Source organism: Schistocerca nitens, chromosome 2 (genome assembly GCF_023898315.1).
Source record: "Schistocerca nitens isolate TAMUIC-IGC-003100 chromosome 2, iqSchNite1.1, whole genome shotgun sequence".
NCBI lineage: Eukaryota > Metazoa > Arthropoda > Insecta > Orthoptera > Acrididae > Schistocerca > Schistocerca nitens.
Window position 1 is genome coordinate 480,358,594 of NC_064615.1, and position 17,826 is coordinate 480,376,419.

General features: G+C 42.6%; 1 protein-coding gene across 2 annotated transcripts in view; it reads left to right on the top strand.

Moving 5' to 3' along the window:
* Positions 1-17,826, top strand: part of LOC126236407 (transcription termination factor 5, mitochondrial) — a 45,541-nt gene continuing 27,715 nt past the window's right edge. Inside the window, exon 1 of one of the 2 annotated variants that reach the window (XM_049945700.1) lies at positions 1-17. Coding sequence is in view for 1 of the 2 variants with exons in the window: in XM_049945699.1 (XP_049801656.1) it covers positions 480-627 (148 nt within the window). In the remaining variant the exon portion in view is untranslated. Of the gene's footprint in view, positions 18-257; positions 628-17,826 lie in introns of those variants that run through there. The other variant, XM_049945699.1, reaches the window with a different exon arrangement.

Genomic DNA, 17,826 nt, shown 5'->3' on the forward strand with positions numbered 1-17,826 from the left:
CACTGCGATTATTAACGGTCTAAAGTATAAGATTTCGTATTACTGTTACTAATACTACTAGTCACTAATTTTTGCATTTTATTTAACATTCTGCATATGTTCTACAACAATTTTGAGCAAAAATCTGCAATGTCGCATGACTGCAACGATGTGTTTAACCGTTCGCAACAATCATGGTCTATTCTTACCGCCATGGCAACAATGTTCGAATGTTTCCTAGAGTATCTTTGAGTTTGATTCTCCCCAAGGAAGTTTGTTCTCTCTCACCTTGTAGAATCGTAAACAGTAAACAATCGAGGAAATGCGAAGCGTTGTTTGTGTTTCGGTCTCCGGTTGTTGTTATGACAGTTAGAGACAACGCAGAGACTCTTTCCAAGATTTTAGGGAACCGTGTTCGGTGCATGCGAATTTCGTTATGTGAAAGGTGTATAGTTACTATCTTTACAGAAATTCGTAATAATTTCTGAGGCATTTAAAAAATGATGGCATTAAACCGTAATCCTGTGCCAATGAACGCCGCGTTGTTTGTTTTATCTTTACATGGCAAAAGAAGGTCTAAACTCAATGTATTTCACTCAAGATATTACAGAGTCGAAGGGAGAATCAACGCTCTTAAAAATATTTTGGGTATGTGTAAATACTTTTGTATGTAATGTCAGTAACAGTGAATAGTAACATTTAAAGAAGTGAGTTCAGCTTCATTACTGTGCCCCAGTTCAACCTACAATATTTGTAGCATTTTTTAAAAGGAATCTTGAACAGTGGAGCAGTTTCATGTGTGTTGTGGCGTATCAATTTGAATATCAACTAGTTACTCGCATTTATATACATAGATTGCCTAGCACATTTGAACTTATTTGCTGTCAGCCTTTTGGCCTTCTTTTGTGTGGCATATCTTGTTCAGTAGCTACTTAATATGAAACTAAAATTCATCTACAGTTTGTCACACATAATACCCATATGCCTGTTTTTAAGTTCGTTGTAAATGTTACCATTTTATTATTTAGGTTTCTTTTTAGCCTTTATTTGTTAATGAAAACAGTTTCCTATGTAAGAGGCAACAGATTTCGTGTTTCAGATTCCTATATGTGCGTCAGATGTGTTGTACTATGACACAATAAAGTTCCCTGACATGAAAGAAATAAGTCTTGATAGATACAAGCCAATGTTTTAGTACCCGGAATGCTTATATATATATATTAAGTCTCAGGCCCTTCAAGTTACTAACCTTTGCGTTAAACAAGTCTACTGTGACATAGTAGTGCGTATGGAAACACACAAACTAGTAATATTGACAGTTTATAGTCCACTAGCAGCAGACATCTTAATCTCCAGAAAACATCTGGAGTCTAAGGTTATGCAGGCTGGGAGTATTGACTACTGTTTTCTGTCATATAGCACTGATTGAAGACAGAGTTATGTTGATCTGTGTATTATGTAACTTTAGCTAGTCAGGTAATGGAACAAAAATTATTGTGTCGAAGAATTAGAAACAGTGACTTTATCAGTGAGTTGCGAATGGGAAGAGACTTATGAAGCAGACAGCAAGATCCTGGGCTGGTAATGGTTGACGTGTTACTATATGTGATTTATATAGGTACAATAGTAATGTATCAAAGTTATGTGGCGACAGCACTAATCCACTTACCACAGTGGATGAGCAAATGCATCAGTGATTACACAAAAGTATCTTTGCTGTAATTAGCATGGTTACAGGTGTTTCCCTCATTGTTGGCTTGTGTTCTGATTAGCTGAGCAGTTATTTTATGTGGACAATATAACATACTACCTCCCATAGTTAGTTTGATATGCAATATTTATTTTTCTGGTATTTGATGGTCCCAACCTTTTTCTTTCTTTTTAAAAAGATCATATGCCTTGGTAATCAGTTGAAACCAGTAATGACAGCATTTCAGTGATGTGAGTCTGACATATGAGTTAAAAATAAATAAATTATAAATCCTCTAGAACGCGATGCCTAGTCTGCATGCATAAGTATGGAGTTCTATCAATACTTTTAAATATTATACGTTAATTTAGTGTCCAATAAAATTTCTGTTCCCTGTTTGTTTGAAGTATTGTTGTCTAATTGATTTGTTGCTGTGTTGAATTATACTAAACATCAAGTTCAACCTTCCCCTCCCTCCACCCAGCTATAGAGTTCATTTAATGTATGACCTACTCTTACCTCAAATATATAATTGGGCGTAGGTGACAGTATTGTTTCTCAAATTGGACAACATAACCCTTATTCTGAGAACAGGTGACCATAGAGTTGTTGAGCTTCTTTCTCATTTCTTGGGCTTGGCTGTTGGCCTTCCTCATCCTTGCTGTGCTAAATGTCAACTACAGTTATACCTCATTTTTTCTAATACTGCATTGGCTAGAAGATGAGTTCCAAAGTCTTCTTCTACTATTATTATGTCTTAGTGTTGTTGCATCTGAAAACCTGCCGCTATGACTGTGTTAATTTCCATAGAATATAATGTTGTGTGCCCATTTTGGTATAGTGACAGCTTGTTATTACATACAGAGAGGTTTTGGGTCAGACCCCTACTTGGCATGAAGCATGTTGATTAAAAGTTCTTGCTACATGAGAAACAAACCTATACTTTACTCTTGGAATTAGACCACTGCTACCATCCTGCAAATATTAAATTCTTTATTTCTAGTTCCCTGAGAATTTATTGTACCTTTCTGCACTGTTTTCTGGAACCAGTATATGACAACTCTTTTAGGAGTAATTCCAAAGGGCTTACATACCTTAGGTGAAGTGCACTGAACGTAATTAAGTTGAGAGGCATACAAGACTTCCTTTGTCCCACATGAATAAACTTATCCATGATACAATAGCTTCATCTTGTTTCACATTTTATGTGGACTTAGAATGTCTGTTCATTCAGGTGCCCACTTAAATAGTGTCTGATTTACGGACATCGGTCTTCCTGTAAGCTCCATATACTTTGATTTTGTTTTGCTACCAGGAATCACACATTTTGTGCATTGATGTATTATTTCAGGGCATTTATCACAATTATTTTCTATTGAATCTTAACTGCTAGCATGCACTAAAAGTAACAAGAAATGTGGTGAGTATGTTATAGCTCTTGTCAGTTCTTACCTATTTTGTAACCTTTCAGCAGTGGTTCTAAGTTAGCATCCTAGATTCAGAACCACATTCACAATCCTTGAGACATCCCTCTGCCTTATCTTTGGTAGCATCTCCTCCCAGTCTTTAGAATAACCCAATAAGCAGTAGTACAACATTATTGGGCAGCCCAGATCCCACATTCTTCTAAAGAATGAGGAGCACCATAAGTTACCAAATGCTCATTATATCTTTCATATATCTCAGTATATGCTCATTTTTCATCTAATTAATTGCATAAAATGTATATTTCCTTCCCTGATCATTCCTCTGGTGTTCCACTGTTACAACACAGAATTACTACTGGTGTATGTGCTGATTACAGTAGGCTCAGCATAGAACACTTGACTTAAGTGATTTAATTTTTCATAATTGGTTGATGTTATCTCATTATAATGTTAGTACAGTCTAACAAGAAATCGGTGTGTATTCACAGTGATAATTTCTAAAACATTGGTATGTTAATCACACATCTGAGTGATTTTTGTGATCTTTAACCTCCTGTTGGGAATTATTAGTGATCCCACTGTACTTCTACTTCCTGTTATCATTTGACGTGTTACAGTTGTGTAAGGGGTTCATCCTTGCACTGAATATGGCTCCTGCAGACAGATCACATTGTATTTTCGCTTTTGCAACTTCTGCAGCACTGTGGGTTACATTCAGCTGTGCAATTCATGGCTGTATGATTAGCGATGGGTATGAAAAGAAACTGTTATTGTCAAAAGCCACAAACTGAGCGTAAACTGGTCCCAAATCAAATCTTCCTCTCTTCTTTTGCACATTTAACTAATTACTTCATTATGTTTCACTAGGCCAGTTGATTGATACATTGCTTTCAACTGAATTCCACATACTAATTTTGGAATTGGGAAAAAATTAAATCTCATTTTGGGATTTCCCACACACACTAGAGGTCTCAGTGCTACATTACAGATTATACAATTCCGTTAGTCCAAACAAATGGAACATTTCATTTACAACTATCATAAAATTGCTAAGGGTTGTCCCTCGTGTCTTAAGCTCCTGGAATGAAACTCCATTTTCTGTTTTAGAGCTGATAGCCATCTATGTTTCTACACTTACATTTACATTCATACTCTGCAAGCCATCGTATGGCGCATGGCGGAGGGTACCCTGTACCATTACTAGTCATTTCCTTTCCAGTTCCACTCATGAATAGAACGAGGAAAAACGACTGTCTGTATGCCTCCATATGAGTCCTAATTTCTTGTATCTTATCTTCGTGGTGTGTACGCACAATGTGTGTTGGCAGCAGTAGAATCGTTTGGGAGTCAGCTTCAAATCCCAGTTCTCTAAACATTCTCCATAGTCTTCCTCGAAAAGAATGTCGCCTTCCCTCCAGGGAATCCTAGTTTCATTCATGAAGCATCTCTGTATCACGTACATGTTGTTCGAACCTAAACAGTTACAAATCTAGCAGCCCACCTCTGAATTGCTTTGATGTCATCCTTTAATCCAGTCTGATACGGATCCCAAACATTTGAGACGTACTCAAGAATAGGTCACACCAGTGTCCCATATGCAGTCCCCTTAATAGAGGAACCACACTTTCCTAAAATTCTCCCAATAAACTGAAATTAACCATTTGCCTTCCCAGCCACAATTCTCACATGCTCATATTGCTTTGCAGTGTTATTCCCAGCTATTTAAACAACATGCCAGTGTCAAGCAGGACAGTAATAATCCTGTATCCAAAAAATTACAGCTTTGTTTTTCCTAATCATCCACATTAACTTGCATTTTTCCACATTTAGAGCTAGCTACCATTCATCGCACCAACTAGAAATTTTGTCTAAGTCATCTTGTATCCTCCTACAGTCACTCAACTTCGACACGCACCATACACTACAGCATCATCAGCAAACAACCTCAGATTGCTGCACACCCTGTCCGCCAAATCATTTACGAATATAGAGAACAACAGTGGTTCTATGACACTTCCCTGGGTGACTCATGACAATACCCTCGTCTCTGATAATGACTTACCGTTGAGGACGATATGCTGGGTTCTGTAACTTGAAAAGTCTTTGAGCCACTCACATATCTGAGAACCTATTCCATATGCTCATACTTTTCATTAACGGCCTGCAGTGGGGCACTGCATCAGCACTTTCTGGAAATTATAAATATGGACTCTTCCTTTTGCTCTTTGCAATATATCATGTGCCAAAACAGCAAGCTGAATTTTGCACAAGCGATGCCTTCTGAAACCGTGCTGATTCATGGATGAAAGGGTCTCGGTCTCAAGAAAATTTATTGTATTCGAACTGAGAATATGTTAAAGGGTTCTACAGCAAACTGAAGTTAGGGATATTGGCTGTAATTTTGTGGGTCCATTCTTTTACCCTTCTTACATACAAGAGTTACCTGCACTTTTTACAGCCACTAGGGACTTCATGCTAGGCAAGAGATTCTCAATAAATGCAAGCTAGGTAAGTGGCCGGTGCCACAGAGTACTCTTCGTAATTGGAGTTCCATCCGGACCTGGTGATTCATTGCTTTCAAATCTTTCAGTTGTTTCTCTGCACCAGGGCTGCTTATTACTATGTTGTCCATATCAGTGTCTGTCCGATGGTCAAATGATGATATATTTGTACGATTCTACTGCGTGAAGGATTTCTTGAACACGAAATTTAAAACTTCGGCTTTCAGTTTGCTATCTTTAACTGCCACGTCAGGCTGGTCAATGAGGGACTGGATGGAAGCTTTAGATCTGCCTCGTGATTCTGTGTAGGGTCAGAATTTTCTCATGTTCTTGGCCAGATGTTTCACTAAGGTATCATAGTGGTAGCTGTTGTACGCTTTACGCATAGATCTTTTCACAGATGCATGAATCTCCAGTAGCCTTCGCTTCTTGTTGTTTGTGCTTCTCGTTGAACTGAGAGTGCAACAGCCTCTGCTTCCTCAGCATTTTTCAGATTTAACTATTAAGCCATGTTGGGCCTTTTCCATCCTTAATCCACTTATAGGCAGATAACTTTCCAGACCACGATTTACAATCTGCTTAAACTTTGCCTCTAATTCCTCTGCTCCTATCTTAGGCCAGTATTACAATATCGTATTTCTTTGACAAAGAAAGACATGCTCATTGTGACATGATTTCTTGATACAGGAGAGAGCTACTGTAGTAGCACTCGAATACCACATTGCACATGAACAAAATAATTGCAGAAACATGTGAAGCAATTTGTAAAACACTCAAGGGAGAATATATGAAGGTAAATAAATGTGTAGCACTCCGTGTGGGCAATAAGAACTATTTTTATTCTGGAAAAATTTAGTTAATAGAATTGGTGTTCCAGCAACTACAAAATTAATAAAAAGCAGGAAACAGATGAAGTGCTTTTTAACTTGTGGCATCCAGAGTTCAGAAGTAGGGAAATTAAAATGGAGAGTGAAGACTTTATTTTTTTATTTTAGAGTGTGACCATCTCTTCAATTCCGGCTTGCTGAAAAGCTGCCTGGATTTTCCAGATGTAGAGGTGGATGGCTGTAGCTGTGGTAGTGGATGTGAAGTCACCTGCAGCCTACAAGGTTATTAAAAACAGTGAACAGAAGACAAATGACTTTTATGATCAAATCTATGGTGAGCCTCTAGATTTGATCATATTTCTTTGACCAAAGGCAAGATTTGACAAAGAAATATGATGGTGTAACAGTGCCCTTACTGGGACTAAATGATTCAATTCACTGTCTTATTGAGATGATAACAGCTGCTTATCTGCTCTTTCTAGAAGAAACTCTCCTAGCCCTCTTGACTGATTTATTAACTTTCGTAGCCATAGTTTTATAATGGCATCATGATCACTAATCCTCATTTCTGTGCTGACGTTGTCTGTAAAGTCAAGCCTATTCGTAGCTACAAGGTCTAAGATATTTTCATTGTATGTGGCCTGCCAAACTAGTTGCTCAAGACAGTTTTCAGAAAATGTATTCAGAAGTACTATCACAACTGTCTATCTGTACTCTCTGCAATGAATCCATAGATATCCAGTCTACATTCAGTAGGTTAAAGTCACCTCCAACTAGTATTGCATGTTCTGGATATTTGTGCATCACTGACAGTAGACTTTCTTTGAATGACTCTAGAACTTTCACATTGGGATCGGATGGCCAGTAAAAACATCCAACAATTAACTTGATTTCACCTACTCCTGTTATATGCAACCACATAACTTCACCGTCACACTCAACTTCGACCTCAATAGAGACATTACTTTCATCAACTGCAATGAACACTCCCCCTCCTATGGACATTCTTCTGTCTTTCATTTGTCTTTCCGATATACATTCCATGACTCGTTAAATATCTCAGCACTTTTCACTTCACATTTCAGCTATTTATCATTGGCTGTGGGGGAAGATATTGTAGCAGTGCTGTTTGTCTAGATTTAAATGGCAAACATCACACTCTTGTTAAGCATTTAAAGTTTTTCAGTGCCCACTCTGTCCCTTAATTATTTTGATGAGATGGATGTAAGGAGAGTAATTTCTTTGTATATGAGGGCATGCTGAAAACTGATGCCTCAGATATTCTATGTAAAAATTCTTGAAGCTTTTTAAATAAAACAAACTGTATTATGATTCTCTACCTTTATTCATCATGTTTACATATTTATTTCTGAACATAGTCACGTCGTCCCAATGAGAGACCAGTTTGTTGGTACCATCACTGTAGAATGTTTGACTTTGTGGGAACCACAACCTCACCTCTGCTTGCACCACTTCATCACTGTCAAAGTCAAGTCCTCAAAGATGTTCTTTAAGTTTTGGAAGCGGATGAAAATCGGATGGGGCCAAGCCGGGACTGTATAGAGGATGTTTGATGACAGTTAAGTGAAGACAGTGGATTGTTGCAGATGTCACACGGTGCTCATGTATGGTCTGGCATTTCATGCTGAAGGAGAAGATGCTCCACGTACGGATGAACTCTTTGAATTTGAAACTCGATTACAGCGCAATGTCTCTCACACACCTACATAGTTAAGTTACACACCACCAGTTCTGAGCCCTCCTGTGGCAGAGAGCTGGAAGTATGTTGACATGAAGAATGAAGATGTAGAATGTTAATAATGTTTTTTTTATATTAAAAACTCTGAGTATTCTCAGATAGAGAAATGGAGGCATTATTTTTCAGAACACACCCCATGTAGTTTATTCATTAGTTAGAAATACTGACTTAATGTTCCCTACATTGCCCACAATTGCTCGCATCTAAATTATGGAACTTGTAGATGTGTCTTAAGCAAATTCAGTTGAGGCATCTAGTTAGTGACAAGTAATCTTAAACAGATACTGCAGAGAACATTATGTATAGCTTTCTTCGCTCTCTTATCAGTCTTTTCCTCATACCTGGAGATACTTATGCCCCATGTACCATGACTTTTCTTTGAGGACAGTTTCCTTTTATTTTTATTTGACAGTGAATTCCTTACCAAAATTATCACAGTTCATTTCTCTATTAAGATTTTGCTCATATATGTTCACCATGAACTCCTCATTATATATCTTGATAAGACCATCACACAAACTGACCAGTGATTTTATCTTCTTTGTTTGTCACAGAGTATTTATGTCTTCAGTTTCTGATTCTTTTTAATTAATTTTTTGCCGTCTTCCATGGTGGGAACGTCTAATATTAAAATATTCTTAGTTGAATGATGTATACTTAGTTTCTCTTTCTGTGGATCTCTTACTGTTGAGAACATCTTTTTTTTCTGACTTTCTTGGTGGTTTCCCCCCTGTTTTAAGTTTGATAAATATCACCATTTCATGTTTCCCTGTTTGACTTCGTCTATTATCACTAATGATATGAGGTTTTGTGCCCACTGTTGATGTTCCTGAGGTGTATGGTTTTGAGCATTTTGCTATCTTCTCCAGCCTACCTAAAAGGGTAGTCTGTACAATAACACACTGTTCTTTCAGTCCTAAAACTGCCATACACATCTTCACTGCGGACAACATGCTTCTGGAAGAGTAGTTGTCAGCTGATTCATGGTGGGACAGCGCTGATGACATCCTCCTGATGCATGATGTGCTGCCAACTAGTTGTGTTGGCTGTGTAGTGTCAACACAGTGTGGCTCTTGTAGCTACTGCTTTGGCAGCAGACATGACTGCCACATTTGTGAAACTAAGCCACTGAGTTGCATTTGCTCAGAGAAAACTCATAAATTTGAAAACTTGATTGTATTGAATAAAATGCCGTAAACATATACTATGATCACTATGAAGAACTGACGCATAATTCACTGTAGGCACCTTGATTAAAGCTGAGGAGGAAGTTCGGGTCGGTTTCACCAAACAGCACTCCCGTTTTACTGTAGTTCATTTATTCACCTCTTTACACAAGCAAGGCTTACACAGCACTAACATGGCGGCACTGCACAAAGATAATGTTTAGCTTAGTTCAAAGAAGATACTCAGATCGATTCTGGTGTCGACCTCATCGCCGCCACATAGCCCCCACCCGCAGTACGGAGTACTCTTGAGAGGCCAGGGGGGGGGGGGTGACTGGCGTCGGCAGGGGTGGTCCGCGGGAGCCAGACCACGGTCAGCTCGACAGCATCGTCGGGGAGCTGTGTCAGTAGATGTTGCGAAGGAAGATTCAGCCACCGAACCTGGAAGTCGTTGAAGCTCGCCGGGCGTGGTGCTGGTCGTGCGGTGACAGGTGGGCCCGCGGTTTGCGGGTGGAATGGAGCGACGACGACGATGTCTCCGGAGGGTGTGGCGAACACACGAAACATGTCCAGGTCGACATCGGGCGAGAGGGGAACACATTTCACCCTGTGGCAGGGAGTGGCGGAGGTTGTGTCATGAGCACCGGATGAAGGGAAACACACGATGACCAGTGTATCATCACTTAGTATTATAGAGACGTCATGGTTTATGTCCAGCACAAACACCTCGAGCGAGGGCATGTTCAAGATAGGGGGGTGTGAGAAACCTTGACAGGGTGAAGCAGGCGACGGGGGAGAGGTCGAAGGGACCAGCGAAGGACCCGGCGGCGAGGGCGTGATTGTAGGTAAGCTCGACGTGAGGAGCATGTGGTCACTCGACGGAGTGCGTGAGACCAGAGTACAGGGCGAGGTCGGAGAAGAGCTCAATGATTGGAGCTGCAAGTCACCTGACCGAGTGTGTAAGTCCGACGTGGAGGGAGTGGTCGGAGCGTCGTGAGCCACAACAGTGAGTGGCGTGGTCGTGGCCTGAAGGGGGGTAGAAGCGGGCTCGACAGGAGCAGGCTTGAGTCTGTTGAGAGAGATTGTAACAGCTGAATCTTTTATCTGGATGACATAGGTGTTAGCTGAGTGCCGGAGAACTCGGTACGGGCCGGTATATGGAGGTTGGAGGGGAGCACGAACAGTGTCATCTCGGAGCATGACGTACTCGCAATTGTCCAGAGACTGCGGGACGTGAACCTTAGGGCAGGAATGGCTGGCGGACGGAGGGATGTGGAGGTTGATGAAGTGGGGTCTGACGCGGTCCACGAAGGAAGGTAAGTCAGACTGAGGGAGAGAAGCGGAAGGGCTCACAAGTTCGCCAGGGAGAACAATGTTCTGGCTGTATACGAACTCGGCTATTGTGCCATTGAGGTCTTCCTTATAGATTGCACGAATGCCGAGTAGCACAAGGGGAAGGGCCTCCGTCCATAGAGCCGTGGCATCGAAAAGCCGCCTTGAAAGTGCGGTGCAAGCGCTCGACTAGCCCATTACTTTGCGGGTGATATGCTGTGGTATGGATGCGCCAGATGTCGCAAATGTTACAAATCTTGTTGAACAGGGCCAACTCAAATTGTCTGCCCTAGTCAGTGGTGATGATAGCTGGACATCCGAAATGCGATACCCATGACTCAAACAACAGTTTCTGCCGTGATATTGGGGAGGGGGACAGCCTCGGTCAATAGACTAGAGAACATAACGAAAACCGTAAGTGGGCGGGGGGCTGGGGCGACAATGTCTTTATGAATATGCTGGAAACACCCAGGCAGGATCGAAAAGGCACCCAGGGGGGGGGGGGGGTGAAGTGTGCTGGTGTACTTTGGTACTTTGCAGCGTTGGCACGCGATGCAGGAGCGTGCCCATTGCTGGCAGTCGTTGTTGATATTTCTCCACACAAAGCGCTCCGCTACGAGGTGGGCGGATGCATGAAAACCGGGGTGGGCTAAATTATGCAATGCGTTGGAAGACAGCTCGACAGAGCATGTTTGGGATGAGGGGAGGTAATGTGCCCGTACTGTCGTTGCACCAGATCTCACCAGAAATTCCAGGGAAGGTGGTGCGGATGAAGTGTAGTGAAGAGGTATAGTCTGAAATCAGGTTTTGCATGTCCTCGTTGGCGGGTTGGAGGTTAGGCAGTTTAGAGAGGTCTAACAGCAAATGAACGGCGTCGATTCGTGAAAGGAAATCAGCAACTATATTGTCAGCACCATATATGTGTCTGACATCAGTGGTGAACTGAGATATGAAGTCCATGTATCTGAAGCGGTGAGGAGGCGGGCCAGCTGGCGGGTTTGTAATGGCCACAGCCAAGGAAGGGTTTGTGGTCTGTTAAAACATAGCACAGGTGTCCCTCAACGTCAGTCTTAAAATGTTTGATCACTTCGTAGACCACGAGCAACTCCCTGTCAAACGCGGAATATTTCCATTGTGCATTGGTGAGCTTGCGCGAGAAGAACTGCAGAGGCGAAGTTTGGCCGTCGACTGTCTGGCTAAGGACAGTGCTGATGGCAGTATTGCTCGCGTCTCTGGTGATGAAAAGGCGGTTGCATGGCGGCGCGCAGGAGCCGAAGTTGCATTGTTTGAGGTGCTGTCCACGAGGGGCAGGGTAGGACCTGTCAGTTCGGGAATACGTGACACTCTCGCATGCACACTTGTGTCCGGCCGAGTGTCAAACGCTGCCGTGTTAGGAGGGTGTGGCCCTGCGGAACTGTCAGTACACGTTACGGCAGTCTTGATAGCACAGTTGCGAGGGGTAGCAGGAGGTAAACACACGGAAGCTCGATTGCTGGGATTGCAAGCAGATTCGGCGCACTTATTGACCTTGCTTTGTCTTTGCTGCATCAGAGAGCCGGAGCTGTGTTTCATGGAGCCGGAGGGAGAGCTCGAAGTTTTCCTTGCGTAGGCGAGCGACGTGTTCGAGCTCGAGAAGGCACTTATGCATGGTTTCTTGTAATTTCGTCGACAGAGACAAGCATGTACGAATGAGATGAGCCCAGACCGATTGTCATGTGGTGGGTTGCTCGACGGAGAACAGGGGAAGTGAGTCTTGGACGGATGGTGAAACACAGTGTTTCGCACTAGGTCCAGTGAAAGTTTGTGGTGTCACAAGCAGTCAATGCCTAGTATAGGTTTGTCAATGTCGCACACTAAAAATGTCCACTCGAGTTTGTGGAGAGTGAGACGGCGTGTGAGGTTGAACCCGAGAATTGTAGTTTAGTGGAGTTCATGGCTTGCAGTGAAGTATGATGAGTGCAGATGTTCGACGACGCTAAGGATGTGGGCAGCAGTGAAACATCGGCGCCTGTGTCCACTAGGAAAAGGTATCCCGACAAAATGTCTTTAATGTAAAGTCGTCCACAATAATCCGGTCGTTCCCGGACAGAATGGAGCACTGGGGGGTGCCTGTCGTGTTGTGCGCAGGAGGCGGCACCCGAACCTACCTGCAATTGGCGTTTGGGAAGTAGCAGGGTGGTCTGCAGTTCTGTGCCGCCTCACCAAACCGTGTGTGGAAGTAACAGTACAGATGGTGCGCTTGCATTTCCTGCAGAAAGTTCGTTGCCAGTGGCGGTGGCCGAGGTTCGGTGGCCGCAGCAGGTTTGGTTGCAGGAGGGGGCATGACCGCGGGAAGAGCCGGTGACGCCCCAGTTGCTTGTTTACTGCTTCCCATGGCGAGCGGAACAGTCGGCACAGTACAGCCCCGGTCACGTCCGGCCGCAGGGCGATGAGCCTGAACCTGAGACTTGTCAAGTTGGCGAAATGGAGCAGTGATGCATCGTGTAGCTTGTCAGCAATCGTCATTCTTTGCTCGACAGGTTCGGGAGACCTCTGAGCCAGAGCAAAGCGGATGTGAGGAGATAGTTTATCTGACCAGATGGCGAGGAGAGCTGTCTCAGAGAAGAGATCGGCGCTGACCAGGGCATGTAGCTGGGAAGGTTTGTCGTTGCCTAGTTGCTAGACGTGGAGCACTTGCCGTATTGCTGCCTTAGTTGAGACGTAGAACTGTCTCTTTGGCTAGAGTATACCGGGTAGATGAGTCCCGGGTGTCGACCAGGTCAGCAATCAAGTCCTCCTGGTCGTGCAGGTGGGTGATGAGGCACAGAAACCTGGTTGACTCGTCGAGATTGTAATGGTCACACACTTCGTCCACAATTTTGAACCAAGTTGTTGCTCTGGTGAGATTAAACGGTGGGGTAAGCGTTGTAGGATGTTCGGAAGAACAGGTTGAGTTGAGATCGTCGGGGCACTGCCTGAATCGAGCTGTTGTTTCTGTAGTATTCCAGGAGAGTGTGCCTCCAGGGGATGTGGCAACGACGGCTGTTTGGGTGGCAGCGTGAAGGTGACATGTTGTGGTTGAGTGCGATCCGTCGCAACGCGGAAGGCCGACGCGGGTGAGACACCGTAATGTGTCGATTGCGGTTTCGGAAGCTCAATACATTGCGGGTGTGCTCGAATTGATGCGACGCGGAAGACCGACACGGATGAGGTGCCGAGAACGGTAGCAGAAGCTCGACTGGAGCTGGCGCGTGAGCGACAGGTGAGAAAAAGTTTAAAGTTTTAGTCCGAGGAAAGCTCAACGTTTGATCAGAGCCAGGGCCACCTGTGTTGCAGGGAGGCTGCAGAGGTGCGGGCTGTCCAGAAGCACTGTGTGGGAAATGATGTCGAACGTAGGACAGAATGTGCGAGTGTTCACTGTTCATAGTCACTCCACTCAAAACAGTGTGTGGATAAGGTGAATGTCGTGGCACAAAACACTGAGGCGTAGCAGTGGGACGGAGGTGGAGGTCTGGCACAGATAAAAAGTTATTGTACGTGTAGCAGTCCGAGGTGTCGAAGTAGGAAGGCATGTGCCGATGCTGAACCGAGGCGGGCGCGGGCGTGGTCGGATGCTGAGGAGGTTGACCTGTGAACGAAGCAGTTCCGGCCACGTGGCAGGTATCCGGATGGTACGGCACAGATTGCGGTGTAGCAAATCGTTGTCCTGGCGGTGGTGGGTTCTCCAACGAAGCATTTGCAGAAATCGGCATTGGTCCTGCACTGCACGGAGATCCGTAAGAGGTAATTGCACAGTTGATGAGGGAGGGCACATGTGGAGGGAACAAAGGCGTTTGATAGCTGGAGTCATGCACACTCCTAACCTCACTTATTGTTGCAGGCTCGAAAACGTCCGGCGAAATCGGCGTAATCGTCGAGTGAGAGGCATCGTGTTGCAGTCCTGGTGGGTGTACATTGCCCGCAACACGATGCATGTCGATCACAAAATCCGGCGTTAGGCGTTGGGCCAAAGTCATTGTTCGAATGTTGTGTTGATGTAATACATGCCAAAATAATCGAACGTGGAGGCCGCGGACACAGTAAAACGGCAAAAACAGAAGACGTGATAACTCGGGGTCACCAGTGAGGAGGAAGTCCAGGTCGATTTCACCAAACAACACTCCCATTTTACAGTAGTTCATTTATTCATCTCTTTACACAAGTAAGGCTTACACAGCACTAACATGGCGGCACTGCACAAAGGTAATGTTTCACATCGATTCTGGTGTCGACCTCATCGGCGCCACAAAGCAAAACATTGTTTTCTTTTATATGAAATCAGGACTTAATTAGGGGCTGATGTCCTGTAATGGTCGCTTTCTTGTGAAAGAGAATGACAGCAAATATCAATATTTAGCACAGCGTGTCAGTGTCACAGTCATCATTGGCTTGTCTTCTGGATGACAGATTTGTTGTTAAAAATTATTGCCACATCCTCTGGATAATGTCCTTTGACTACAGTATCAACAAATCGCAGATGAAATCAGTCAACTCATAGGTGCATACGAATCACCACAATGTTTGACACATGTGAGAGTGTACAGAAATACTGGAAAATGTATATCGGTGGTACTCGTAGATAGGCATCAGCTATCCTGTAAAAGCTGACATACAAAGTTTAAGAGGCAGTGTTAAGTAAAGAATGTGGAATGTACTGCAGTCCATTGTTCCTCTAAAGACTGTGAAGACAAGATTAGATTAACTGTAACATGTACAGAGGCACTGAAGCAGGCATTGTGTTTGAACTCTGGACACAACAAGAGTAAGGAGAAACCCTAAAATGTGGTACAATGGGAAGTATCATCTGCTGTGCACTCCACATTTTTTTTTTTTTTTGCAGAATATGGATGTAGATGAACATGCACTTAACAAAATGATCACATCTCTGTATTTGACATCCTATAATCTTTCAAAGCTCATCCTTCGGGCAAATTAAGCCTCCACACTCTTCATTCAAATCATCCATCTTAGCTGTCTTGACTCATTCCAACATTACAAATTCCCATCCTGCTCTCAAAAAGTATCATTATCATCTATGTTCAAATGTTGCAAACAGTTTGCAGCATTACTGGTTTACATATTATAGTTCTGCGCATGACCACTCTTGTAGAAACATACTTATCTTAGTGTTTTCTCCGGCTTTATCTGTTTTTATGATTTATTTCATAATTTGTGGAACTATTGATTTTCAAGACACCATGTGATGACATTTTGGACAAAATAATTATATGTTCTTCAAAGCTTATCAAATAGGTCTTCTTCTCCAACTATCCATCTGGTACATATGCTACTATTCAAATTCAAAACACATTGAATATGACTGCCATTGCCTGGCACACAGAAGTCCATTGAAATTCAAAATACTGTAAATCGAATGCAGTTGCTAAATATTAGGCCTATTAGAATCCTGAAGAAGTCATTGGCACTGAGCGATAGGTGTACATTGAAACATGAAGACATGAGAATATAGGAAAACATAGAGTACCTCTTCATTGGTAATGTATTGATGATTTAATTGGACATCTCAGTAACTAAAAGAATGTTTTGTGCTAGTAGCACTGATGTACTGGTTTAATTTTTAATTGTTAATTTAGCTTATAGTTTTCCATCTTTGACTTTCATTTTAATGTTTCCTGATTGTTTCTTCTCCTCTCTTAAACAAGTTGTAACACAAAATCTCTTGTTACTTCATATCTTTTGTATTTTGGCTTACTGAGCTGGTTGCTTCAAGCAGATATAGCATTAAAGAGTAATAACAAAATGGTGTAGGCAACACAACTCTTTCAAGGACTCACCATAAATGCACTTCTCTATTTGTGTCCACTCTTTGAGCCTGTCACCTTATTTGCTGGACAGCAAGGGGTGACCAATTGCGTCTCATCCCATCCAGTATTTCAGAAATACAGTACCTTTCTCAATTATTTATGCCTAGTAAGGCAAGTTATCTGCCAGGATTGGTGTTTTTGAAGTATTCACAAAGATTTATCATTGCAATGTATTTAAATTTTTCGAGTTTTTAGATAGGGTGAGTATTGTTGGGAAATTTAATTCAGGAAATAGTGTTTGGAGAGATGTTTGGTTTACAGAATAGATCTTTCACTCAGCAGCAAAACATATACTGTTTAAAAGTTGATGGCAGGTTAAAACTGTGTGTCAGTCAGGAACCTTAACTTTCGTGGGCAGTGCTCTTACGAACTGAGCTATATGGACGTGACTCATGATATATACTTACAATGTTTCTTCCTCTAATATCTCTACCCTACCTTCCAAACTTTGCAAAAATTTTCCTGCATACAAGGTCTGTTCAAAAACTTCCTGAACATTCGTAATTTTGTACCAATGATGTGTTGGAATGAAAAGCTGTTGCATGCCTGCACATGTCTGTGTTTAATGTTTAACTGCTGGAAGTTTAGTTGTTGTATGTCAATTAATTATTCTTCAGTGCTGTATTGAGTAGAATGTCATGTAGCACAGTTTGCAAATTTCAAGATGGCAGAGTTAGAGGAGCAACACATCTGCATTAACTTTTGCGTGAGAAACTCAAGAAAACCTTTGCAGAAACAGAATGCAGGAAGCCTACGGTGATGAGCTGTACCCAGCGTTATGAATAGTTCACGCAGCTTAAAAATGGCCAGGCATAAGTTAAAGATGACCCTTGTTCAGGATACCCTTCGACCTCTACCAAAGACACTCATGTCAGGAACTTCAACAGCATTGTGCGTGCCGATCAAAGACTGACTGTCCGAAAGATTGCAGAAGAGTGTAACATTTCAGTAGAATCACATCATGAAATCATGACACCGCATCTTGGAATGCATTGTTTTGCCACCAAGTTAATCCCACAGCTCATGAGTTGAGACCAGACAGACCTTCACATCACAATCTGTGAAGGGCTTTTGGGCCATGCATATGGGAACAAAGTGTTTCTCAAGAGAATCATAACTGTTGATGAGAGACATGAGTTTACGGTTACGGTGTTGAGACCAAGGTTCAATCTTCACAGTAGGTTCTCCAAGACCAAAAAAAGCTTTTCAGGTCAGATCAAATGTCAGAGGCATGCTGACAGTTTTAATTTGGCTTTGAACGATTAGTTCATCATGAATTTATGCCACAGGGACAAACTTTTA